This window comes from Cynoglossus semilaevis, chromosome 8 (genome assembly GCF_000523025.1).
Source record: "Cynoglossus semilaevis isolate Cse_v1.0 chromosome 8, Cse_v1.0, whole genome shotgun sequence".
NCBI classification, from domain to species: domain Eukaryota; kingdom Metazoa; phylum Chordata; class Actinopteri; order Pleuronectiformes; family Cynoglossidae; genus Cynoglossus; species Cynoglossus semilaevis.
This window is the reverse complement of record NC_024314.1, coordinates 14,038,594-14,065,213: the sequence shown is the minus strand read 5'-3', so window position 1 is coordinate 14,065,213 and position 26,620 is coordinate 14,038,594. Positions and strand designations below refer to the sequence as shown.

The window sequence follows — 26,620 nt, the reverse complement described above, 5'->3', positions numbered from 1 at the left end:
CGTGATAACTCTTATTTAGACAGATGTGAAGGGCGTGTGGGGGAAACATCAAAATCTGCCCTGTTCCCTCAAGACCACAGACTACTGGAACCAAACTTAGGATTGATGTGATAAATTGTCTTTAGATGTCAAACGCATGGGACAAAAATATAAAAAGATAAATAACTGAATATATATGTGGAGATACAAATAAATGATGCATTTTCTCAACTCTGGACAAAGGGGTTTTTCTCATTGACCCATATTAGTGGTCTGTGTTCACAGATCACTGTACATTAGTGTGGACATAAGGACACCTCAAATCAGTGAAGAGAAAAGTTTCTCATGATGACTGCTCTAGACCTAGACTTCTGGACCACAGGTCCACAGAGGCTGAGGCAGGAGAGTTCAAAAGCAGGAGGAACTCATAAACACGGGGCTGGCTCTTTAAAGGTGCTGCTCTTTGCTCTCCAATAACACCCACCTCCTCTGTGTGTGCAATGTTAACCATTAGTGAGCACCTCTCATTCCAGCACTGGCCACCACCCTCCCCTTCTTCAGGCCAACAATATCTGAGCTGGAAGGTGAGGCGATCCAATGATTAGCCTGCTCCTCTGATACAGGAGCTATTCCTGCCCTGACGCTCCGCCGTGTCACTGCATGCCTGTCATAAATCCATATGTGCTTTGTCTCTACCTGTACGGACGTGCCTGTGAAGGCAGTTTTGATTAACTGAAACCATTAAAAAAAAGGTATATATTGGTGTCCCAGATATGTCAAACAGAAAGGAAGATGGGACCAATCAGGTCCCTCTTATCATGTCTGTTTAAAAACAAAAACACACAAAAAAAGCACAGGAGACAGGAGAGACAAGCACTGAAGTAAAGGACACAAAACAAAAACAATGAGAAGCAGCTGTTTCAGAAAGAACTCATCCCTGCTCACGCAATTACATCAACACACAATGGAGCAAACTTCCTCTCTGCTCATCCTGCAGCAGGGAACAGCCTCAGCTCAACCCCCGTCCAAAATGAGAACATCATGAAACTCTGAAAGGGTTCAAAATAATTTAAAATACTCAAAAGCTTTGTATAAGAAAAAACAAATTCCAATCAATTGTCTTAAATCGTCAATAAATCCCAGCCTGAGATAAAACAATTTGTTTGTTTGTTTGTGTGACTAGAAGTTCTATGAGAATTTATTTGGACATTATTTAGAGACAATATCATAACCAACGAGGCAGCAGTGGATCAGCAGCTCCTGTGATCTGGCAGAATAAAAATGCTCTCATGTTCTTTGTGGAACCTGGTGCAGCAGGCTGGGACTGGGACTAGTCTGGTCCAGCCATAATTAAGTGATTATGCCACCAATAAAACCATGATGGGAACATTTAAACCCCCATAAACCAGAGTGAAGATAAGGATTAAGGAATCTATTTTTCATTTAAATTTTCAAAACTATTTTTGACCTGAAATAATTGGCTAGTGTTGCTTATATTGGATATTTGATAAGTTTAACATGGAATTTGTGTAAAATGCTGTGAGCAATAAAGATGTGTTGTCTTGTCGCACAAATGCAAAACACACACTCACTGATATGCATATTTTAACAAGTGTGTGTGTTATTATTTACAGCTGTGGAATGCCACTAACTGCTACTTTAATGGATACTCTCTTTAACAAGCAGTTTCAGCATAAACAGAACACAGAGCGAACATCCGCTCACGGGTATTACTGTGCACACGCACACAAACCTCTGCTTGTTTTTGACAGAGTGCACAGCCCACTTTAGAGACACACTGAAGCCGTCATAGACTTCACCCTTCTTACAGCTCTTCGTCAGTGTATTTTACTGCTGCACACGTTCAACTACACAGAATATTCAGTAACCAGGAGAAATATCAGGAACTCGTCGAACCTGCTATGTTATCATATAACGTTAAATGTATGTGCACAGTGCACAAAAAAGGTCACAGTCACTGATGTGTGTTGAGAATAAAAGATTTTACACCACATGAATCTTCTGTCTCTGCACATGAAACAGGTGACATTTCATTCCGTTGCCTCATTACTGTAATTATGCTTGTTATCACATCTCATCAATGTGGTCCTACAAAACGCTGCCAAATCGTCAGTGAGATGCAGCTCTACAATCAAGTCGCCACTTGACAGCTTTCAGCTTCATTGCTACACCCTGCTAAAGAAAAAGAAATCTTCACCCAGCTGTGGCTGTGTTCACATACCAGGCCTAATGGAGCAGGTTGCAACAATTCAGAATCAATATCAGAATGATCAAGAACTTTTTCTCTCCGTCAGCTGGCTTTGGCCCCACTATCCTCCTCCGCCCATCAGAGTTTGAAATGACAGAGTAATAAAGAGTAATTCTCATTAAGGAGGCCCCGTCAAATAAACACAGTATTGGCTGGCACAGGGCCATGCATGTTGGCATGAAGTCATAAACAGCCTGCAGCCATTTACTGCATTGGAACATTTGGTAGACGTTAAAGACATACAGTAGTCTATAGGGTTGGACTGACAGGTTGGTTTAAATCCTGGTGAAGCTGCAGCCTCTGAATTCCAAACCTCCTCCTCCTTTTCTTTTCCTGTGACTCTGGCTCCCACTCCTTAAATCCCATCACATCTCTGCACTTGTCTTTACTTTATCCCTCCCACGTATGTATAAAATCCCTGGCTGCCTGTGTCCTCTATCACTGATTACTTTCCTCCAACAGGGAGACAAACCCAAAAGAACATCTCGTCTTTGGGGAAGAACAGTTCATGTGGTGGGGAGAACTACGGGGTCTGTTCGACCACGTCGACTGAGACGGGAGATTTTTACTCCAGCAGCAGTAGCTCATCCAGCGTTTATACAAGAAGAAAGACACTGTTTGTATTGGACACTGTCCTTATGACATTTATCTCTTGTCCAGTGGTAACTTAAACTGCAGTCCCAAACTCCAACTTCCCTCAAGTTTGAAATAATACTTCTACAAATCAGGGCTTAAATGCACTACAGTAAAGATCACTCATTGATTGTGTTTTCACAGCATCAAACTTTCTTTTTCCTGGGTCATTCCCCTGTAGCTTCTCTTGGTCATCGGTTCCTGAACACTGAAAACATTCCACAAAGCTTTACCCTCACCTTGAACAAGCCTCTGAGGTTTAACGCAGTTTTATATGCCGTTACATAATACAGCTTTAAATCACCAAAGCACCACTGAGGTGCAGCGTTGTCTCGTTCTAAGGCCTCTCCACAAAACCCGCCTGTGTGAGTGGGCTCGCGGCTTCTGTTTGGATAGCTGACAGAGTGGAGACACAGCCAAAAGCCTGTGGGCGACTGGAACAACAGTGATGAGCAGGGACAGACTGATGGTGAATCAATCTCCTAAATCGCGGCAGTAAAGCCCCTGTGGTCTCAGCTGTCGTCATCTGGGCTCTGGGGGAAGGTTTCCGCCAGGTCACGGGGAGATTAGAGGAAGTGATGTAAGTCATAAGCTGCCAATCCTGACTCAGGAGTCTTGCACTAGAAGGGGTTAACTTGTAATAAACTCCTGGCAGCAAGTGATACAAACACACTTGTGAGCACCCACACACTCCAAGAGTGGGAGAAGGTGCTGACGTTGCAGCTTGGCTCTTTAGTTCTGTTCGCGATCCATCTGGTCCTTATTGTCTGGTATCAATTATGAGATTCAACGAAGACTAAACTAATGATCTGACAGAGAACGAGGGAATCGGGAAGAAACACTCATAATATCAACTTGGCAGCTGAGTGGACTTTTCTGTTCTTCTCCAATCAGAATCCCATATTTGGCATGAAACGTTATGAAAATTTTACATTATGATTATCCTGTCCGGAATAACTGCAAATCTCCAGACTTGTATTCATCTAACATAGCTTATCCTTTTGCAGGTCAATGCAGAACCTGGAGGAGACATCTGCTCAGGACAGGTCTTCAGTGCGATTGAGGGTCACCATAAAGAGCCAAAAAAAAAAAAGACTATTTATAGGAAATGTACAGAACATTCATTGTGAAGTCCAAATATTCTGAATCTCAGTTGTCAGCAATCAAACAACTGTGATTCACGTTCATTCATGACGGCATGTAAATATCAGTCTAGTTTTTGCTCTACAAGTAGATTACATGAAGTGACTTTATAAAAATACACATAGTAAAGCACTTCTGGTCACACATGTTAGATATTAAATCCTTTTCACCATTTTTGAAATATTAGAAATTCTATAGACTCAACCTACTATGACAACTTGCAGGAACACCATCTCTCGTCGACCCATTTAACTCCACAGAGTGGTAACCACCGGTCAACCAGGAGGAGCACACAGTAAAAACAAACAACTGAGGACAAACAACAGCTGGAAGTTACACAATCAATCACACAGAGACCAAACTGGCAGGACAAGGAGACCAGTGAAGGTAGAAGAAACCCACAGGAATCCACTTTCACCAGTCCTTTCTAGACAGGGAGCCGCACATGGATTTGGTGGAGAAATTGTAGATGTTTTGGGTTTGTGTCCAAACTAAACACAAACTCTTTCTCCTTAGTTGCCGCTGTTGCTCTGCAGCAGCATGAAGATTGATGGTGTCGCTTTCAGACACTGTACGTCTGAGTCACTAATGGACATCCTGCTCATTTGTAAAACTCTAGGTTCATTTCTGTCCATTAGAGTAGATGTGGTCAGTCCATTATCTTGGCGTGGCTTGATAAGATGGTTACATATAGTACATGTACTAACATTTCTCCACTGTAGCCTACATGGAGTGCTCCTTTATTTCTGATGTCAACGTGTGACACTATACAGCTCCAAACAAGTGACATCAGCCAAAACTTGACTCGTACAACACAACCACCGTAGAGACTCAACCAGAGTTGTCATGTCATATCTCTGCTAATACTTCCACCGTCTACGGACCATTCCTGAGGATCGTTCTGTTGTGTTTCCATCCAAATTTAAATATGCAATGACAAATGATTAACAGTTATCCAGACTCAGAGGCCACATTGATATAAAACAGATGCTCATTTTGCAATAATATTTGAAAATGACAATAACAATTACTGTATTTGACTTTGAATGCATCTTATACTTAAGTTTTTCTAAACCAAAATCCAAATCCAAAAAAGGGTACACACAATAATTCAAATAATAACTAAAAAATGACTGATTGATTGTCAAAATTGCAGTTGAGCAATTTGTTGGACGATTATTCACTTCACAGATTTTCCCAAAAGACAAATCTGAGTACAAACAGAATTTGAAACCATAAACATTTACTTTACAGTCACATTAGAGCAAAGAAACCAGTACATTCAAGACATCTATACAAACGTCCATGGAAACAACGCTCAAATAAACATTAGTTACAGATTATTAATTAAGTTTCATTATTATGACGTAAACGTATGACGTTTCAGCAACGAAAAGGTATTTTTTCTTGATTGGAAAACGTATTTTAATAAAATTATATTATGGCAATTTTTCACTTTTACCTTTATTAATTCAAATAAATGGTTGCATCTTGGACCAGACGTCACAGTTGGAATGGACAGATTATTCGTTTTAACAAACGTTAGAAGACAGAAATGAGTGCGTAATAAAAGTAGGTAAACAGACGGTGACATTTTGGTTCTTACCTGGGTCAGATCCTGGTCCGTAAGCAGATGAAGTTCCCGAGGCTTGAAGCAGTTCTGACATTTACTCTTATTAAAGAAGTTGGCCTGGAATTTCCTGCAGGAATTTTCTTTAGCTGAAGACATGATCATGACACGTTTAGTTTTTCAAACTCTTCGTGGAAGCCAAAAAGATAACAACTAATTTAAAAAAAAGAAAAATCAACCAAAGAATAGAGAGGGGTTAATGTAATCCCGTGTCCTCTCCGTTTTCTTCTTCGTTCCAATCAAACTAAGAAAAACATCCAACTGTGCAATGCATTTCAAGTTTCGGCTTAAAAAGGCAAATCAAACTCTCGTGTAATTATCCATTTGAAGCTTATTTAATAAATATTTAGCTGCCACTTGTCCAGTCAAGCCCTCTCGTCATCATTCTTGTCTCCTTTAGTCCATGGCCTGCCTCCACAAAAGCGGAGAAAGGTGAAGCTAATCTGCTGTTAGCCTTCTGTTCCTGCAGAATCTTCCAGATCGATAACGCGACGGCGCGACCCGCACAAAAAACACAGTGTCCTTTAAAATGAAAGCAAAATAATTGACGAGCCTCCTGCTGCTGGGACGGAGGAAGTAAACGCTTTCAGCTGGGGCAGGAGAAGGAGGAGAAGCAGGGGAAGCAGGAGGACGCTCCTCTACTCTCCCATTCGCAACCCTCGCTCCATGCGAACTTCCTCCAGGCTACGGCGTTAGCTGCGCGGCTAGCTATCCAGCTGGCTAACTGGCTAATAGAAGCCTCTCCCGGCTGCCGTGTCAAAGTTAAAAGTAAACTTAAAAAACAAAGAATGAATGCTCAACAGCAAGAAAAAATCCGACTTCAGTTGCGCTCCTCCTCGGTGTGAGTACTAGTTACCAGGGTTTGGTTCCATAACTAGCCTGCTTAATAGCAGCAGCGGCGGTGGGTTTATTTTCTTCTCTCTCTCCCAGCTCCAAACCAACGGAGGGAGGGGGCGGAGCCTTGGACACACACACAACACAGGCTCCAGGAATTCCACAGGGATCTCGCGACAATTCCTCACTGACGCCCCCTTCAGTGAAAATAAGCTTCACTGCGCTGTATAAACAAGCAGAGTAAACACACTGTACCTGCCATATGTCCATTATGTAAGAATGTCCAGTGATGATGATAAAACCATTACATACGCCCATAGAACAAATAAAGCATTTCCTAAGATCTTTTCACAGAGCAGTTACTGTACAAACACGAGGTAACTATACCTTTGTCACAAAAGTCAGAGAAATAAAAAAAATATATAAATGCATGGTCAAGAAGAATGGTAAACAAGATGTAGAGGTTTGACATAATTTATGACGTCTGATTGTTTTTTTATCTGAGGGGTGGGCACAGGGCTGGAGCAGTGTTCATTATAATGACGACAGAGGGGATGATCATTTAAAAAATAGTAATAATAATGACTTTTTCAATGACGTCATAGGTCAGACATAAGTCAAAACAAAAATACATTCTGAACAATTTGCACATTTGTCATAACAATGAGGCGACCAAAAAATAAATAAATAAAATATTTAAAGTCCAAATGTTGGTGTCCTTAAACAACTGTGAACTAAAGGCATGACTTTTGCTCATCATCCATTCCTTCTGTCTGGCGACAAGTAAACATGCCTCAGATTCTACTGTGCACCATATGTGTGTATTAATGGCTGACTCAGGCAGCTGCTATTATAAGCAGCAGGTTGCAGGGGACAGCAGCCATCGGGCGGACAGACAGTAGGGGAGGAGGAGGAAGAAGAGGAGGAGACCCGTTTGAATGGACCAGGGACACAGAAGAGCACCTGTTACCTAACCAGATCCAGAGAGAACAACATCAGTCAGGATTAGATCCTCGTCTGTGCTGTAAGTGAACCAAGAATAACATAGATTACCAGTCTGTGTGTGTGTGTGTGTGTGCCCGGGTGTGTGTTGTGTTGGGTGGTTGCTATAGTTGTGATCTCACCCACTGACTAACCCACTGGCATATGTCATGTGTCCACCTCCAAACATGGGGGTCGGACCGTGTCCATGAGGTGGACGTCCATATGTCACAGTCAGTTATATTTTCGGTGCAGATTGTGAGTTTTTTCTCAGGGCAGTTTTCCTCAGTAAAGTCTGACAGTGGGGGTCACTGTCCCACCCAGCCTTGCCCAGCACCCACACAGAGTATCCTATGACAACTTCCTGGAGGTGACCTAGTGGCAACAACATGACCAGAATATATTTAGCTGCTGTGCTCAAACTCTCTTTACATGGTAACCAAAGTGGTCCATGGTTCCGTTCCACTGCACAGTTACAACACATCACCAATCCAACAGTCATTAACTGGGTTCCTAGACCTTCACGTAATGAAGTTTGGACCAGGATTTAATCAGGAGAACATGGCTGTTAGGCCACCACCGAGGTGCGGTTTAGAAAAACCAGCAATAGGTGGCGCAAGCAACCAACACTTGTTGAAGCAGTGTTTTCTTCCCTGGTGTAACTTTTCCTACATACAGACTATTCATGTTTTTATTCTATAAATAACCCAAACTCAAAGACAATCAGCTCATACAAGGATTAAGAGTTCAACTTGAAAATCACAATTCCATGTAATTCCCATTCCGGAATTCCGTGACTGAGAATCTTCATAGACACAATTCCATGTAGATTTCCATGATTTTACTGAAGCAATTTGTTTTTGTTCATTCATAGACAAATGTATTTATCTACATGAGTATCTGCTTATCATAAATAAACCCAAAGTCCTCCACCCTCCACTGCAGTAGGCTCCAGATCGTGTCCTCGCCCCTCCCGGCAGACGGCCGTCTCCTCTAATGCAGGTCAGTTGGTCTTTTTTTGGCCAGGTCCACGACGCTGTGATCTCTGTTTCCTCTGCAGACCATGTGGGTGCCCTCTTCTGCTGTGCTGCCACTGCTGATAGTGGTGGCAGCTGGGGTGTACTACATCTACAACGAGGTCCTGAGGTTCATGTCCAAGTCCCTGGTGCGAAACAAAGTGGTGGTGATCACAGATGCTGTGTCTGGTTTGGGCTCAGGTAAAGATCCTCTCTGTTGTGTTTATTTAATAACTTTTTTTTCATCTCGAATAATTTGTTTGAATTAATAAATTCACAAGAATGTTTTTTTTCCAACACTTCTTGTTTGTTCAGCATGTGCTCAGCTATTCCACAAGGGCGGAGCCAGACTCATCCTGTGCGGGACAAGTTGGGACAAACTGGAGTCCTTGTTCGAGTCTCTGACCAGTGAATCCGACCCAAAAGAGGTAAATCATTATGTCCATCAATCAAAGAGGAGACATCACAGACTAATGTAGGCCAGGTATGGTCTGAGACCCGTAGGTTGTATACCAGTGGAGGTACAGGTTGTGAACCTAGCTTTATCTTAGCTCTGTGCTCCAGTAGCACAATTCCCTCGATCACCACTTCCTCTAGGGGGCATCACAATAGCAGGACATCCTGTCAGACACCACACTGTCCTCTCTGGGTCTTCTCCACGCTGACAGGAAAACAAACGTAATCAACGGACCAAAGACCTGGAGCCACAAATACTTACAGTCCAGTATAAAAAGAGAACTTGAACTCTGACCTTCGACCTCAACTAGTATTAAAGAAAATCTTGATTGTGTTTTTTAGACGTTTTCCCCCAAACTGGTGCTCCTGGACTTCAGTGACATGGACAGCATGGAGGACGTGGTGGCTGAGGTGTTAGAGTGTTATGGCTGCGTGGACGTGCTGATCTGTAACAGCAGCGTGAAGCTGAAGGCACCGGTGCAGAACATCTCTCTGGAACTGGACAGAAACATCATGGACATCAACTACTTTGGTCCGAGTTCACTGGCCAAAGGTGGGCTGCCGAGGGGATCTTCACCTGCCACAGTTTGACGGTAGCTGTTCTCACACTTCTCATGGTGTTGATGTGACAGGTGTTCTTCCATCAATGATCTCCAGGAGGACTGGCCACATCATCCTGGTGAACAGCATCCAGGGCCGACTGGCTGTTCCCTTCAGAAGTTCATGTGAGTCGTCCAGGAGTGTGTGCGTTTCACTGAAGTCACTGTGGATCAACTTCTCACTGTTCCTTTTCTAAGGTTTCAACAGCACAGACAGTTGACAGTGAACTCCACTGGACGCTAAGGTCTTTGAAAATCAATGTCACTCTCTATCATGTTGCTGTTGACAGTAAAACACATGTCTGGTCGTCTGTCTGTGACGGAAACGACAGCAAATGTTCCTGTGACACAAAGAAACAATTACACAAAGTATTTTTTCCGCAATGTATGGAATTTGGCCAGAGAGTTCACGCCTCTGGTGTGTTTGTACATGATAATGACTGGGCTGTGTGTGTGTGTGTGTGTCAGATGCCGCATCCAAGCATGCAGCCCAGGCCTTCTTCGACTGTCTGCGATCTGAAGTGGAGGAGTACGGCATCATCGTCAGCACCATCAGCCATACCTTCATCAATGCCTCCGAGCCCCCCCCAGTGGAGGAGTCTGAGCCTCAGCAGAACGCTCTGGCTGCCTGTGAGTACGACTCCCCCGCCAACTTGGGTTCCACTCCATGTCTTAAAGGTCACTTATTGTCACTCTTCCTCCACAGACATCAGCAGCCAGTTGACCCACGGCGTAAGTCCGTCAGTCCTGGCCAATGAGATCGTCCAGGCGGTGAACAGGAAGAGGAGGGAGGTGGTGCTGGCCCACCCTATCCCCAGAGTGGCCCTTTACCTCCGCTCCCTGTTTCCTGCCAGTCTCTTTGCGGTGCTGTCTGCAGGAGTGAAGGACTCTGTGTTGGCTGAGATGTAAGAAAAAGAAGAAGAAGAAGAAGAAGAAGAAGAAGAAGAAGAAGAAGAAGAAGAAGAAGAAGAAGAAGAAGAAGAAGAAGAGAATCAGCGAAACATCAAGGAAGTGTGAGATGTTTGGAGATGTTGAAGCTGTGATGGTTACAGATCATCAGGACAGAAGACACAGTCTAGACCCTCTGAACAGCTTGACCTACAGTTCAGGGTGAAAAGACTAAAGATAAGTTCAGTGAATATTAGTGGACAACTACTGTCACAGTGATGTGACGTGAACCACCAAGATGTTTTTATTCAGAGAAAAAACACTAACTTAAGATTTATGTAGAAAAAATAAAATAAAATAATTAAAACTTAACACTGTAGAAAAATGTACTACTTAAGATATTGATAACAATAATAATAACAATAATAATACATTTAAATATTTTAATATAATTGTTTAAATTGTTTTAATTAATAAAACATGTTTGTGGCTAACTCGTACTGATAAAGTGTAAACTATTAGAATATAGCAGTAAGAAATAAAGGTGCAGTTACATTTTGTTACTATTTTACTTTATATTTTATTTTTGGTTTAATTTAACCAAAAAGCATGTCTTTATTTCTTCTAATATTACGGGGGTGAGAGGCGAATTATACAAAGACGTTTTGAATGTTCTCTGTGGATGTGTTTCTCTATTTGTCCGCTAGATGGCAGCAGCTGCATACAGTTACTAGTTCACTGTCGCGCTCACTCAGAACTCCTTGATTAGGTTCCGTTAACTCATGCCAAAGAGTTCTGGTGTTTTGTCTGCTAACAGTAAATTCACTGTTCCGTCAAAGTATTGGTTGTTAAACCTGGTTGTTTCCACTTTCGCTCATTTGTCCTGAGAATCTCTGTGAACTGAACTACATTTAAAACACGAAAGAAGAAATCAAACCGTGAAGGTGATTTTTGTTCATTAGCGCTACAGATGCTGCTGCACATTCTGGCCATTTGGCAACTTTAGTGTTTACACAGATGCAATAAACGGCGTCGACCATTGATTTATGGCTTTCATCACTTTAGGACTGCAGGGCAGCAGCAGCAGCAGCAGCGGCAGCAGCAGCAGCAGCAGCGGCAGCAGCAGCAGCAGCAGCGGCAGCAGCAGCAGCAGCAGCGGCAGCAGCAGCAGCAGCAGCGGCAGCAGCAGCAGCAGCAGAGTCCATCTCTGACTCCATCTCTGACTGTTGTCTTGTAAAATACATTTATAAAAAAGACAAAAACAAAACAAACATACAAAACGCATGGTTTATTCCCTGACTGGAGGCAAACAGACAATAAATTCATCTGACTGTCTCCTCTCCACAGGAGGCGGAACCCAAACATTACTTTCATTGATTTGGCTTTTTATGAGGAACCAGAACCTGAAGCCAGTGAGGGTGAAAAGTCCAAAGTCTGGGGACGAACATTTTGCTCTCTGTCCAGTTTTTTTTATCTATTTTTTTAGTAGTCATTTAGCTAACCTTCAGTGATAGTTTTTCCTACGGCCACATCGTCTGACTAACTAAAATACTTAGTTCTGGTGTAATTCCAACAAATAAAAGGAAAATAATCAAAGAATGTATGACACTTTCTGAATGACTCATGTTCATCTAATAATTGATGACTAGTGTCCATCATGGGATAATAATGTGATATTACACATCTTGGTGTGGCGTTCAAGGACCTGAGCCTCAGACAGACTCAGCTGCCATTATCCACAGACTGTAATACTCCCACAGAGACCGCAGCAGTTTGCCATTATTCCAGCAAAGCAGCGAAGATCACAGGCAGCGGTTCCTACATCGATCCTGGACTCCCCCGGGTCTAGACACAACTTCTTCCCCGTGGCCACGGCCACAGCCTCGGCCCCATCAGCATCGATGAAAATCCCAGATTCATCAAACAGCTAAAGGGCTGGTACACAAGATTATAAAGGGAGGGTCAGTGTGTGGACCCTCATCATGGTTCTCCTGCACCACAGACCATAGGAAACAACAGTTTCATTTCTCAAAGGAACAGGGAAGGTCAAAGTTCAAACAAAAATGAAATATTTCAGCATCAGACTGATTATTTCTACCTGCAGGGCAACTGGGAGGATAAAAAGACTGAGAGGAACCTGAAATGTACAAACAGTGATTTCCTCTAAATGTGTATATTCTGTAGAGGCAAATATAAACCCATGACTGGGAATATTTTCCAATAAGGAAGTACTTAGACCCCGCGTCCTCCGACCCTCACCCCAGAAAGTGCAGTAAAACCTGTTGTCATTACTTCAACGTATTAAGAGTTTGGTGACTGAGAGTACAGGCAGTGCCTTCTCACAACACACTTCACACAGCAGAACAAAAGTCCTCTTAACCAGAAACCAGATCCCTCCTCCTTCTCCTACTCCTCTTTCTGCCGTTGGTTGTCTTTATGTCCAACTTTTCAGCTTTTCCTTCTAACTAACTAATATTTTTGAGACATTCAAAGCTGTACTCTGGGCTAATTTAAACTAATTTAAATAAGTCATTATTTTAAATCAATTTTGTAGCCCATTCATACTATTCATATATGTGGCGCCACCTCTGGTCAGAGCGGTGACTGATGGTGTGGTCAGTCATGGTCTGTCTGTTGACAGGCTCCTGTCATTATTGTTTCTCCTGTCATTATTATGTGGAGCTGTGTTTACTGTGTGACTGGGATTAAAGAGAATCCACAGAGTGTGACTGAGCACCACACATGGACATCCGAGAGTGTGTGTGTGTGTGTGTGTGTGTGTGTGTGTATGCACCAAGTGTGTCTCCTCGTTAAGCACAGCCTCTGGTTTATTCCAGTCTGATCCTGAGACTCATGGTCCTCCAGAGGAGCTGAGAGGCCTCTTCATGTTTTTAAAGAATCAAAGAGATTCAGCTGAGACCTTGTTGAAAAGCTCCTGCTGCTCCTCACTGGGTCAGAAGGTTGTGGTCTGAGGAGAAGAAGGCGCTGAGCTGAGGTCAAGACGTCCAGAGGTGAGGAGGTTGATCCTGAGATCCTTTTGTTTCATTAGCACACACACACACACACACACACACACACAGACTGTAGTTACTGACACCATCCTGATTATCAGTCCATGACGGTCCTGAGAACAGCCCAGGAGCCACAGCTTGTAAACCACCTGTCTAATAATTGCTCCTTTGCTGCTTTTTTCTTTTTATTCTTCAGTGACTAAAATGAATTCTGACTCTGATCCTGGTTCAGGGAACTCACATCCCATAATGTTACGTGAATGACTTCCTCCTAGTTCATCACATATATTTACATTACATATGACCTTTGCCCTTTCAGTTGCATTATAGAAAACACACCAACCTTTGCTGAGGTAGAGTTTATAAAAAAATGATAAGATTTACAGTCAGTCTTCTAAAACTACAAAGTTTGATTTTTTTTTTGTGACGCTGTCAAATTTTGGGTGATGTCACCCCGTCTGTGAAACGGCAGCAGACCCTGATGACCTCGCTCTAATTGCACAGTGTCAATATTGTTGCATTTGGACGCCCTCAGCTCTCATATAATATGCAGAGAGAGGAAGGTCTCCTCAGAACTGGATACGTCTCTGATAAACAGACCTCAGATCAGGTTCCTCTCTGTTTCACTCTGGATCATTTGTCCTGACTTCTCTGAACAGGAAGGTGTCAAATGTGATTTCTGTCACTGCAGTTCTTTATTTTTTCCTGCTGTGGACATGCAGCTTATTCTTCTTTTTTATATATATTTTTTAACGAACCTCCCCCTCCCCCAGGTCCTTTGTCTGTGGACCACAGAGTGTTGATGTGGGACTTGAGGACAAGAGTGATTTAGAGCCGCGGCAGTAAAAGTCCAACACCTCAGGACACTGACTGACATCGAACACTGACCCACGCTCGATGCATCGACCCACAATAAGAGACGATCAATACGACCAGAAGAACTTTATGAACGTCGATGTAGACGCAGACACACTCAGAGGAAGACGTGTTACGGACATGAAGACAGAGATGGAGACGTCAATGTCTCACTCGTCTCTAGATTGAAGAATGTTTACGGTGAAGAAAACACGTCATCCTCAGCAAAAAAATTCTTAATCCTCCCGACAAACCGTAAAGTCCTGGGATTAAACAATTCCCAGTCGTTCATTTGTCTGAGTGACAGTGAAAAACCACTGATCCTGCTGGAACAACATGACTTGAGAGATAAGGGTTTCAGAGGTGAAGCAGTGCATTCTGGGATTAATGGGAGATTAAGTCAAAGTAACGTGGAAGAGTGAAGGGATTAGAAAGACGTTCTTAATTTAATAGAACCATCCCTGGTTCTTTAAGATGACGTGTGATGCTGAGATGAGGCCTTGACAAGAAAAGAGTTTCATCCTGGTGGAAGTGCTTGGTATTACAGCTCTGATGACAAATTTTCTGCTGCTGTACAAACACTGTCAATAAACTTAAAAAGTTTTTGGTGTTATTTTGACCTACTGTTAATGGTGGTGTACAGCTGGACAAAGCAGAGGGGCTCTGTGCTGCAGGGAGCCTGTGAGCTGTATTACAAGTTTGTGGTTCTCAGTTACTGCGCTTTATAACAATTAACAATAATTCTGATTATTGCTTGTATTTGTCAGTGACAGTGGTACACTGATGGTGCAGTAAATTGGTGTTATTCTTTTTACAGTGTACTGTGGTACAAGATACAGTCGATTATCAGTCGTAAATAAATAAATAAATGCACTTTGATATCAATTATTTGTAATGACTGTATTCAGTGTACAGAGTATTTACATTGAGTCTCTTGGAAAACAAACATCCAGGGAAAATGCATCATGGAAAATTGGAAACACTTCACTCAGGCATTACTGCAACAACATCCGCTACTGTATATATGAGAGTGAGAGCCAGCTCTCTCCCTCTCTCTCCCCCTCTTTCCCCCTCTTTGTGAGGTGAGAGCTCAGGAAATCATTATCTCGGCCTCTACATCACCTCCATAAGTCACGTTAGCGTCAATAACCCCGGCTTTAAAAATTGATAAAGGTGATCAGCCGCTCATGGAAAGACCATTACTGAGCAAGGGGATTCTCATCTCGCTCCTGCTGCTGTGGTCACCTCTGGACACACTTCCTGCTCCGCCAATGCACCAGTAAACTCTCCAACAGGGGGCGCTGTACATGAACGAGAAGGCTCATTAACTTCATGTGATCAGATTTTATTTTTCATCTACGGGCAATTCTTCACTGACGAAAAACAAACCTGATTGGACAGCGACGTGTATGTAAATGTGTGTAGATCAAAGAGCCAATTTGGAGAGTCCAGCTGAGGAAAAACAAAAAAAACAACTTCCTGTTTGACACCGTAGGCGACGCAGAGACGGATTTATTCATGTGAACAAATTAGAGCGAGGTTTCTGTCCCCGGGGTGGACGAGACAACCTACTCCCCAGAGGAGAGTGACCTGGAGGACAGACACACGCATACCAGCTGGACTGGACACACACACACACACACACACACACACACACACACACACACTGGTGCCATGTGTATTGACTGAACCTCCAGCTGTTACAGACATGACTCTTTCACGACTGAACTTGTTTTACACCAAACATATAAAATCAGTGCTTCTTAAACTTTTTCTGCAGCGCCCCCTTCTGTAAATAGCCACACAAATCTCCACTGAACTCCATTTAAAACAAAATCCAAACTGCTATCCTAACCAGGTTAAAGGCATAAAATTATAAATCCATACATTTTTTTTATTGTGGTAAAAGTAAAGAAAATAATTTAATTTCAATTAAGTTTTATTGTTGAAACCCCTGCAATAATTTCATACCCCCTGGAGGGGGCCCACACTCGAGTTTAGTAACCACTGTACAAGATTATTACAAATACATACTGTAGATATAAATAATCTACAGCAGTATTTTCAAAATCCTTTCTGCAGCGCCCCCATGTGTACAGGACACATTTACAGCTTTTGCTCCAAAATTCACTGAACTCGTGCTGATGAATAACTGTCACCACTAAGTTCTGCAGGTCTACTGGTTTCCTATGTGACACAGACTACCTCCCCCTGCTGGCAGGGTAAAGACTTTCTCTTGCCAAAGACAGGATTTAATTGGTAAATTAGTGCAACTTTTTACAATTGATGAAGCAGAGTGTTACCATCATCCAGAGCACTATTTACCAGGCACGAGGAAGAGGAGTAACAGGGTCAGATTAGAGTAAACAGAGATTAAAACCTGCTGTCCTCATTTCCACACACATTTCACATCTGCTGGCATTGTCTCACATTATCATTGTTCACAGAGAGAGAGAGAGAGAGAGAGTTGATGGTGGATTACACCTCCCCCCTCCCCCCCTCCCCCACTGAGTAGAGTACACCGCCACGTATCTCCATGTTATCCCAGATAAATCTGTTGTCCTGGGATGGAACAGTGGAGATCGGTGCTCAGGGATTACAGACAAACACACAAAGAGAAACAGAGAAAAGTAATAAAGGACTTAATCTCCTCCAGATCCAGGTTCCCTCATCTCAGGAACCCAACTCATTCGATCCTTCTTAGAGTCCGAGACCCTGACTCTGCGGACTGGATCTGTTTGAGGTCACTTCTACCACAAAGGATTGTGGGTACTACAGCAACAGGAGCCAACGTTTATGTAACCTGTGCGTTCAAATGTGTACCTTATGTAGTTTGAGGCAATATTTGTACTGCGTCCAATGTAAATATCCATTTTCATATCAAGTATTATAAAGTATTTCAAAAGTCCTTCCAGAGGATGAGTTCTTATCCTGGAACCCTGGTCCCATTTGATCCCTGTTCCATTTCAACAGTACCTTCAATGGGAAACACTTCAACAGATACTTGTGTTTTTTTTTCTCTGGGCTACAGACAATAAATGGACCAGATTAGATTATATTAGATCAGACCAGAGTGGATTCTTCATGCTTATAACAACAAGTATCCACTGTATAATCAGTGTGTTAGAACTACACAGAACTACAGTTCTCCCCACAGTGACCCGAGGATCATTGTCAAGTTCCAGGTCTGTTTAATCAGAGTCTTTCATACGAACAACAGAGATTATGTTTTTATTCCTCCATAAAACCAGATTATCTCTCTAATCTCACTCATCTATGACAACATGCCTGGATGGCTCACAGGTATTCTCCCCTTGCTTAACCCTCCCCTACCCCCCACCCCACCCCCCATCATACAGGACCCTGCAGTGAGACTCAGTGATCTGTGTTCACAGCTGGAGCACTTTAATTCAACACGGCTCTCCAGGTTTGGATCTCTGTAAACATTCAGGAGTGAGGTCTCTCTCTCTCTCTCTCTCTCTCTCTCTCGTTACATCACCTCCTCACTTCCTGTTATTATTCTTCAGTACTTTAAAAGAAATGACTCTGGGTTTGACCCACCTTAAAAAAACAACCCCATAATCATCACCAGATCAGACCAGTCTGTGCTGCTGGACCAACTGCACCTGTTGTCAGTGATTCCAGGAACCTCAGCTCTGATAATCTTACTCAGAGGTGCGTCTCAGCTGATGAGCTGAGCTCTGCTGCACCGTAGTGGTGGAGGCAGGGACAGAAGGGCAATTAGGGCAGATTAGGGTGGTTTAAGAAAGCTGGTTAAAGTCCCTCATCTGTGGACAGACAGACGGACCATAAGTTGGACAACTTCACAATAACCTGACGTTGTGCAAATGTCATGCTGGGGTCAGAGGTCATGGGCTCATTTAAATCAAACCCATACGCTGGCTGTCCTTTTCCATGCAATTATGAGGACTCGTTATGGTCCAGCTCCTTATGTTGGTGTCAAAACTTACCAACCACTGCCTCATGCCTGTGTCACTAGATTTATGATCTCAAAGTAACATGTTAGCTCTGCTAACGAGGCAAAAAGTTACCATGAGGTTTAAAACCACTTTCAGACCGAGGTTCTGGGCTTGTTCTAAAACACAGGAACCCGGAATGTTTTTATTCCAGAGTTCTAGAGCTGCTGTCTAGGACTGACAGTAGGGGTCTCTTCTTTGATTAAGGGGGTTTTCCAAGTCTAAGAGGACTCAACGTGTAGCACTTTTCAAAAACTCTTAGTGCTAGACCAGGGTTCCAAAATGTCTCAGCAGAGACAGAGACTCTTCTGACTAAAGGTCTGAACCGTTCTGAGACTGAGGGACTTCAGGGTGGGCAATTAGTATCGTTTAATATTTAAGAACGTTTTAGTATCAGGAATTATCATATGGACTTCAGTCAATCAAACTGTACACACACACACACACACACACACACACACACACACAGCAATACTGTAAGCATAAGTAGGAGCTTATTCCCTGAGTGCTGAAATCTGGAGAGAATAAGTAAGCTTATTCCCTGAGTGCTGAAATCTGGCACCAACGTCTTACTTCTTACTCTCTCTCACACACACACACACACATTCACACAGTTGGCCAGTGTGTGGATGAGTGACAGGTGGACAAGGTGTAGACAGAGCAGAAGGTGGTGGCCTCTGATCTGGGTGTGGCTCTGGACTTAGTGACCCTGGCCAACTCCAGGAACTGATCCAGGAACTGATCCAGGAACTGATCCAGGAACTGATCCAGGAAGTGTGCAGAGTTATCAGGCCATATCTGTGCCCACAGCAAACTCATGTAATTCTGTTAATTTGGCTGAAGTGATCATGTGACACCACACCCACCTCTTCTTCGTGGCCTGTGGCGCTGACAGCAGTGACCAGTGGGTCCTTATGTGTCAGATTGATGGTGAGGTCACCGGTCAGCCATCCTGGTTCATTAGTTTGTGTCTCTGATTGGCTCGCAGGTTCGGAGCTCGCCCGCTGAGTGACTTATGGCTGTAATTTAGCCTTGATTACACACGCCATTACTTTAACTCTAATTAGACTGTCACTCAGAGCGGGGGTGGGGGGGGGGGCAGACATCCAGGACAGGAGCTCTGGTGACCAACACCAGCACCATTGAAGAAGATTACGCCACATCCCCACGGAGTCTCCTGGAAACTGCTGTCGTAAAATAAAGAAAATGGACGTGAATCTGCCAACAAATCAAGCGCAGACAGAGGAGATCAAAATATTCACGTCTCCAACTGCTCTCTTTCGTACATTGTGATGCAGAAGTGCATTAATCAGCGTGCGTTGGCGCCCGTGTTGGATAATGAATCACAGCCCCAGCCCTGGCCCTGACCCCTGAGGTCAGGCTTTTATGAACGACCACTTCATCACGGAACAATCTGCCGAGCGAGTGCAGACAAAAGACGCGCAACCTCATCTGGTGACCTTGTCTGCTGATGCGTGGAGGGAGGTCGGAGGAGCGAATAAACAGAAAATCAACAGAAGAAAGAAAGATGGAGATGTTGAGGTGACGGCGTTTTGTCTCAGCCACGGTGGTCCTGGTCACGTTCAGTGGTCCTTGCCGAGGAACCAGGACCATTAATGGTTTTACTTCAGGCTCGGTTGAACAATTGTAACACTGCCTCCAGTGGTTGGTGTTAGACATTAACAGAATGGATACTTGTCTTGACAGCGTAACGCCAAGAGCGTAACGATGACAGCATAACAACTTCCTCAGATCAATGAAATAAAATTAGTTTCAAAGATGAATTCTCGCCAACCAATTCTGGTTCAAACTATAAAAAATCCAGCACTGAACAAACAAACAACTGGAGAAGGTTTGAAGGTGTTTTCTCTTTCACACTTATTTTTTAATTTGTTACAATTAATCAAAATAAAAGTCACTGCTGAGTTGAGGGAACACAAGATTTTGCCACAAACTTTGACCTTGTGAATAGACCGATAATGTCCAACTCCTGTGAGGAGCTCCCACTGTGGCCCTATAACAACACCAGGGTGTGTTTTCTATCAGATTAAGTCGTATATACTGGTCCATGAATGGAGAAGGAGGCGTGGCAGTCAGACATCATAAACTTTAATCTGCTCCCAGTAAAATAAACGTCAGGTTTTCTTCTTCTGCCGCTGCAGGACAATGCAGTGGTTTTATGGTCGAGGTCACATCTGCCACAGGATAATGACAGAGGTAAGCCAAATGGATCATGAAGTGTGTGTGTGTGTGTGTGTGTGTGTCAGAGAGGGGGGTTGGACTAATGAGTCTCCTATGAGCTATTATCCCTACCTTAGCTGTGCAGTATGCAATAACAACAAAAGACAACATTGTGAAGCTCCCTAACCAGAGAAGAACAACACAGAAGAACCCAGAAGAACCCAGAAGAACATAGAAGAACTCACTGAGCTGTGGTTCCGGTGATGAAGCTCCCACTGATCTGTGAACGTCTCTGTGGGTCGAGCAGAGAAAACAGACTGACTGTTAGTTTAGAGATGAAAAAAAACAAAAACATTTTTGACATTTGAAATCAGCAGTGGTCCTTTTATATAAAGGTGACAGAATAATGTTCACCTGAAGGTTCAAAGGTCATGGGTGTAAGTATTCTAAACAAACATTTTCAGTTTTGCTAATCCATAGGTTCTAATCCCTCTAATGGTCAAAAGAAAAGGAAGACAACACTGAGGGAGTGTCACTCTGATGTTAGCAAACAAGCTAATCACTACCATCACCTCCTCCTCCATCACCATGTTATTGTCAAAGAAACTGACGTTGGCCCCACAATGAAAGCTGAACTTAACAATGCCCCCTAGTGAATGTTTTGCTGAACAGCCATTCCAAACATAAGGCACGCATCGGAGCATGTGGGCAGCTAGCACATTTGGACAGTTGGTGTTGCGGTAGGTCGTACTTGGACTCTGTGAGTGTTGTTTCACTGACTGTGTTCTCAGACTAGTTCAGTTCTGGAGACTTTGTGACCGGATTCCCAGACTGTCTTCTGAGGTTAAGACTATTAGCTGTCACAGCCTGTCGTCTAATTCTCCCCTCATCTCCTTTGTCAATCAGGTGATGGTGTTAGAGCAGATTATCAACACCAGATCATGGACAGAACTTGATGGCAGAGTTATCATGAATCCTACATTTATGTACATGTATATATATATATATACACCATGAATCCTACATTTATGTATATGTATATATATATATATACAGTATATATATATATAAAATAGACAAAGTCTGAATTCACATTAAGAACAATTCAAGATAATACTTAAAATGAAAATGGATGAAAAAGGAACGATGGAATTCATTGATTTAAATCCACATAAATAATGTGAGCTGCAAGGTTTGTGCTCAGTGGGTCTGGATCCATCTCATCTCATATGACAGAGTGATGAGAGAGAGAGGAAGAGAGAGAGAGAGAGAGGGGTTGGTGAGTATAATAATAATAATAATAATAATAATAATAAAATAACAATAATGATAATAATAATCAGCTCCACCACAGCTTCTTCTTTTTCTTCACGGTTGGAGACTAAGTGAACACACATCCTGGATGTCACGCACAGACCTACTGCAGTGATTTATTCCACTCTCCTGTGATTGGCTGTTGTTTTGGGGAGAACGCCGTGCGCTCAGAGCGCAGCAGCAGCGGAGCGCGCACTGGCACCAAGTCCTGGAGCATGTCGGGATGTGAGCCGAACCAGGGCTGGTAGAATGGCACCAGATCCCGCATGGGTCATTGAGGGATGGCAGCCTTTCACCACCACCACCAGCAGCAGCACCACCAGCTTCAGCAACAGCAATACAAACAGCAGAGCGCGGAGCTGCGGCGGCTCCTCCAGCGGCTCACCGTCGCCTCCTCCCTGAGTCTCCTCTGCTTCTCCCTGGTCTACATCCTCACCGGCTGCTGCCAGTCAGACCTCCAGGTGGAAAACTCCCAGACCGGGGCGCAGGTGCGGGACTTTGTGGCGTACGAGAGGAACTGGACCGGTCTGGTCCCGCTCCAGCCTGTTCCACAGCAGCCCGGACCCGAGGAGACGAACAGTTCTGGGAGAGAATGGACCGCAGCCCGCAGGTTACCGCAGGCGCTGATCATCGGGGTGAAGAAAGGAGGCACCCGGGCTCTGCTGGAGTTCCTGCGGCTCCACCCTGACATCCGAGCCCTGGGTTCGGAGCCGCACTTCTTCGACAGGCATTACGCACGAGGGCTGGACTGGTACAGGTACGGATACACGCTTACGCAGGAACCCAGTAAGTTACTGTAGCTCTGGGGTCTGAACCACAGGGCAACTTTACCGACCACCGTTTACCCTGTGTGGCTCTAAGATTAAAGTTAGGGTAGGCGACTTTTTTAATTTATTCTTTTTATTTCCAGACTTACAGTTCTCTCAAAAAGAACTCTCAAAAAGTAATACAAATACTGAATTTAAAAATAATTTACCACTCCCGGGGCAATATGGTTTTAGCTAGAACCATCATTGCCCTCAGTGTCCAGAGCAACAATCAGAACATTAGAACAGGAACCATCAGAGTCCTGTGGTGATCAGAACATTCAAGTCCACAGACTTTGGTTCTGTTAGCTCCACTCCTCAGACCTGGTCTGCTCTTTCCTGCTCTGGTTCATTTTTTTTCCACTTTTACGTCAAACTCCTAGTCTTTGTGACATTTTTAAGGACTTTTCAACTTTAACACTTTTCAGATACAGTCTTAGATTTGTTTGAAAACATGTCGCCCCCTATTGTCCTACTGTCCTGGTCCATTAGGTAAACGCCCTGGTTCAACATTGTTGTTTTTGTTGATACAAATACACAGCAAGACAGGAGGCCAACCTGGGTACTTTATACCACAACACCAGTAGGGGGTGCTGACACTCGTTACTGCCCTGAAAAACCCCACCAAATCCTTTTCACCTAGTCTTAAAAAGTTTTTTTCTCCTTTTTTGTGCAAAAGTCATTTTAATTGAAAAATACAAAAGCTTCCTGTGTAACGCAACGTCCAACTTCCTGTCAGGACCTGAATTCATTTGCACTGTTTGCATTTCCAAACACTTCCACTGTAGTTCTGCTGAGGGTGAGGTGACAGTCAGAGAGACGGTACCATCTGGACACAACAATCTGTGCGTGTGTGTGTGTGTGAGAGAGAGAGAGAGAGACGAGAGAGAGAGAAAGTGTGAGGTACAGAGATACAGCCAGGGGGTGGGGGTGGGGGGCTGGTAGAGTGAGTTCTGACAGAGAACAGAATATTCTGTGCTGGAGCAGCAGCCAGATGTTACTGCTGTGATGCTGCTCTGTTATCAGCTTGTTAGGTCTGAAAATGAAAACGAATGAATGAAAAAATACACGTTTGTGTGTGGTGGAGCCTGGAGAGCCGTTAACTGTTCAGTCTTCACACTCACATTCACTCCTGTGGTCAGAACCAACAACCTGACCCATGGTATCTTGACATACAGTACAAACATATACACCACTACCCATGGTGCCATCTGCTGGACAGGGAAATGCTGTAAATGTGCAATGACAAGCAATGCTTGGTTTAAATGTAGACGGTAGAATCCATTTTCCCCAATGACCATAAAGGCATCACTGTTAGCCAATTCAGACAGAGCAGAGCATGACGCGCCTTAAAGTCCAGACTTTTCCCAGGACGGTGAAGGCAACACTTTCTTCAGTCCTTCTTCAGCACTCGGTGTGAACGCGTTAGCTCACAAAACACATGAACTGCTCCTCGAATGCGTCCATTGACGTCCACTGTCTGGTCAGCTGTCTGTGGACAGAGCTCAGAGAACTCCTGTGGAAACAAACCCACAGACCGTCAGTGGTGCTGGCTGCCGTCTCTGTGTCGCAGTCATGTGACAGCCCAGTGACATCAGATTGTAATGTGTCACTGCCGCCCCTGCGGGGGCCAGATGGGATGCACATCCAGCCACTTGACATCACTGTCAGCTCTGTCAATTGACCTCTGACCCCAGGTCAGTTTAGGCTGGGAGTTAATGATGTGTTCAGGGCACTTCATAACAAACACACACACAAAGGAAGTGTGTCTTTGTTACGGTGGAGCAGCAAAAGAATACTTTCAGAATATAAGGGTAGAGAAAATAATGACAAATATTATTATTTATAATATATTTGAATATTAAGATACAAGAAATCTATTTTTATTACAGGGGTAGTACTTGTGAGTACTGTATTTAGCTAACTTTTATCTATACTTGTGGTGACATTTAGCCACTCTCTGACCAATCTTTAGCTCCTCATGCTAATCGTGTTGCTATTCTATTTTCATGCTAACTCTTAGCTGTTATTAATTTGTCTGGGTGTCTCTAAGCATTTTTTGAAAGTTTTTGTTGTTTCTTGACATTAACATGTCATTACATCATTTTTTTTTTACATATGTTCCAATTTTTTTTGGCTAACTTTTACCCAGCATGTCTTGAGGGTTCTGTTTTAAGAAGTACATTTGTACTGGGGTAATGAAAATTACGATTACAAATAAAAATATTTTTTCCTGCTAGCGATCTCTGAGGACTTCTGTAGACTTTCATGTCTTACAGGAGTGCTGCTGCTTCTTCTTCTTCTTCTCCTTTTTTTTTAACCACTTGCTGTCAAATCATCACAGACCATCATAAAGAATGATAGTTGCAGTTTCCCCCCCAGAATCACTCTGTCTCCCACAGAGTAAAATAACATTTAGTATCACAGGGGCAGATTGAGATCAGAGCCCTGACAGAAGGATCCACTAATGGCGTATGTAGCGGAGATTGGATCTGCGATGGGCCCCTGGACGGACTGGAAGTTTCCTCCTGACTCTGTTGCCTGGGATCGATAGCTCCATCTCCTGGCCCTGACCTTGGGTTGACTCCAGCATTAGAGCGGTTAGTGTTGGTCAGCACGGCTTCGGTTACAATTACCCAGAAGCTTTATCCTACATTGGCATATCTTCCCCCCACGCCCCCCCTCCGCACGGACTCACAGGGTTTATGTTACACTGGGTTTTTTTCTTCTTCTTCTCTGGCGGTGCTGCTCTGGAGGAATCCATTAAAATTACTCAGCTAGAACTTCAGACATCAGGCTGATGGTTTCCTCACTGAAGGATGACACCACAGTCAGAGGGTGAAAAATAAAAGGGGTGAGGAGATAGGACAAAGGGTGAGGGTGAGGTTAAGGGGGTGAAGTCAGTGTTACCACAGCCTCACACATCTTCTACTGACCTTTGATTCAACCCTGGGGACCGTCACCAGAGCCGGCCTCAGGAGTGTGTGTCTGTGTGTCAGTGTGTGTGTGTGTGTGTGTGTGTGTGGATTGCTGACTTCTTCAGATCCTGGTCCCAGTCTGGAGGCCGTCCTGTCTTCCAGGCGCCGACGCCACTTGTGTTTTGCTCTTTGAGTAACATTGAGAATCATGGATATTTACAGTATTATTGACTGTGATTTACCGGCACAGCTTTGACCTGAGAGGGTTGGAATGTCGCCTCCTGCTTCCCAGAAGTCTTAATTTATTAAAGAACATTTGGATATTTACAGATGATACGGGCCGGGAATGCTGGGGAAATTGCTGATTTTTTGAAATTCATATTAATGCCATTAGAGGTGGGGTCATTGAACCGACAACCTGATGTCCTGCTGCCACGTGTGTTTCTACAAAAGGAAATAATTACCATGAAAATCACAGAAGAAAAGCTGTAATGTTCGGCTGGATTCAGTGGGAGGGAATAAACGGGGGACAAACGGGAAAAGGCGGATTTTCCTGATGAGTCAGATTGGTTAATCTGTGACATCAGAGGAAGTGGGATTAGGATTATCTGGACTATTATTCTGTGTTTACATGAGAGCAGCGTTAGAGCAGCTGTAAGAAGAGGCCAGGTTTGGGAGTTTTTAGGTTTAGTTTTCCAGGGTTCAGGTGTCGTCCATCTATCCGTCCTGTCCCTTGACTGAGCAGGGCGGTGTCCCCACAAGTCCCAGATGGGTTGGTGGGCGGGGGGTATGATCTGGCTCTCATTAAAGGCCTCCCCTGGGGCATGAGAGAGTAAAGGAGGTGGAGGGGTTTCTGGTCAGGGACCCCTTTATGATGGATGTCTCCTGAAACTGGACAGAGCGCAGTGACAATGGGCCGACACCCCCCCCCCTACACACACACACACACACTCCCTAATAACACGCTCAAGCATGCGTTTGGACACTTAAACCTCATATTGGACTCATGAATAAACACTCAGGTGGTGTGTGTGTGTGTGTGTGTGTGTGTGCCATGAACAATTGGTCCCTAAGATCAGAAATCAAAGAAAACCAGAGCCTGATCAAACACACACATACACACACACACA

The 26,620-nt window shown here is 43.8% G+C and overlaps 4 protein-coding genes across 12 annotated transcripts in view; 2 read left to right on the top strand and 2 right to left on the bottom strand.

Moving 5' to 3' along the window:
- The window catches only part of mprip (myosin phosphatase Rho interacting protein), a 34,007-nt gene extending 27,272 nt beyond the window's left edge, over positions 1-6,735 (bottom strand). Inside the window, exon 1 of one of the 6 annotated variants that reach the window (XM_025057144.1) lies at positions 5,631-6,735. In XM_025057144.1, the coding sequence (XP_024912912.1) occupies positions 5,631-5,759 (129 nt within the window). In that variant the 5' untranslated portion in view covers positions 5,760-6,735. The remainder of the gene's footprint in view (positions 1-5,630) is intronic. The other 5 variants (XM_025057141.1, XM_025057143.1, XM_025057142.1 and 2 more) reach the window with 5 other exon arrangements.
- Positions 6,736-7,374: 639 nt separating this feature from the next.
- dhrs7cb (dehydrogenase/reductase (SDR family) member 7Cb) lies at positions 7,375-11,354 on the top strand. Its single transcript, XM_008315014.2, has 7 exons — positions 7,375-7,512; positions 8,530-8,686; positions 8,801-8,913; positions 9,284-9,494; positions 9,574-9,666; positions 10,009-10,170; positions 10,247-11,354. Exons 2-7 carry the CDS (start codon positions 8,533-8,535, stop codon positions 10,447-10,449), a joined length of 936 nt encoding a protein of 311 aa, XP_008313236.1. The 5' UTR covers positions 7,375-7,512; positions 8,530-8,532; the 3' UTR covers positions 10,450-11,354.
- The window catches only part of gsg1l2b (gsg1-like 2b), a 31,228-nt gene continuing 14,937 nt past the window's right edge, over positions 10,330-26,620 (bottom strand). For 2 of the 4 annotated variants that reach the window (XM_025057147.1, XM_025057149.1), the window contains exons 8-9: positions 20,698-20,744; positions 14,399-15,746 (exon numbers count right to left, since the gene is read on the bottom strand). The gene's annotated coding sequence lies outside the window, so the exon portion shown is untranslated. Of the gene's footprint in view, positions 10,439-14,398; positions 15,747-20,161; positions 20,467-20,697; positions 20,745-26,620 lie in introns of those variants that run through there. The other 2 variants (XM_025057148.1, XM_008315015.3) reach the window with 2 other exon arrangements.
- The window catches only part of hs3st3l (heparan sulfate (glucosamine) 3-O-sulfotransferase 3-like), a 7,125-nt gene continuing 2,236 nt past the window's right edge, over positions 21,732-26,620 (top strand). The window contains exon 1 of the mRNA XM_008315199.3: positions 21,732-22,523. Within this exon, the coding sequence (XP_008313421.1) occupies positions 22,048-22,523 (476 nt within the window). The 5' untranslated portion in view covers positions 21,732-22,047. The remainder of the gene's footprint in view (positions 22,524-26,620) is intronic.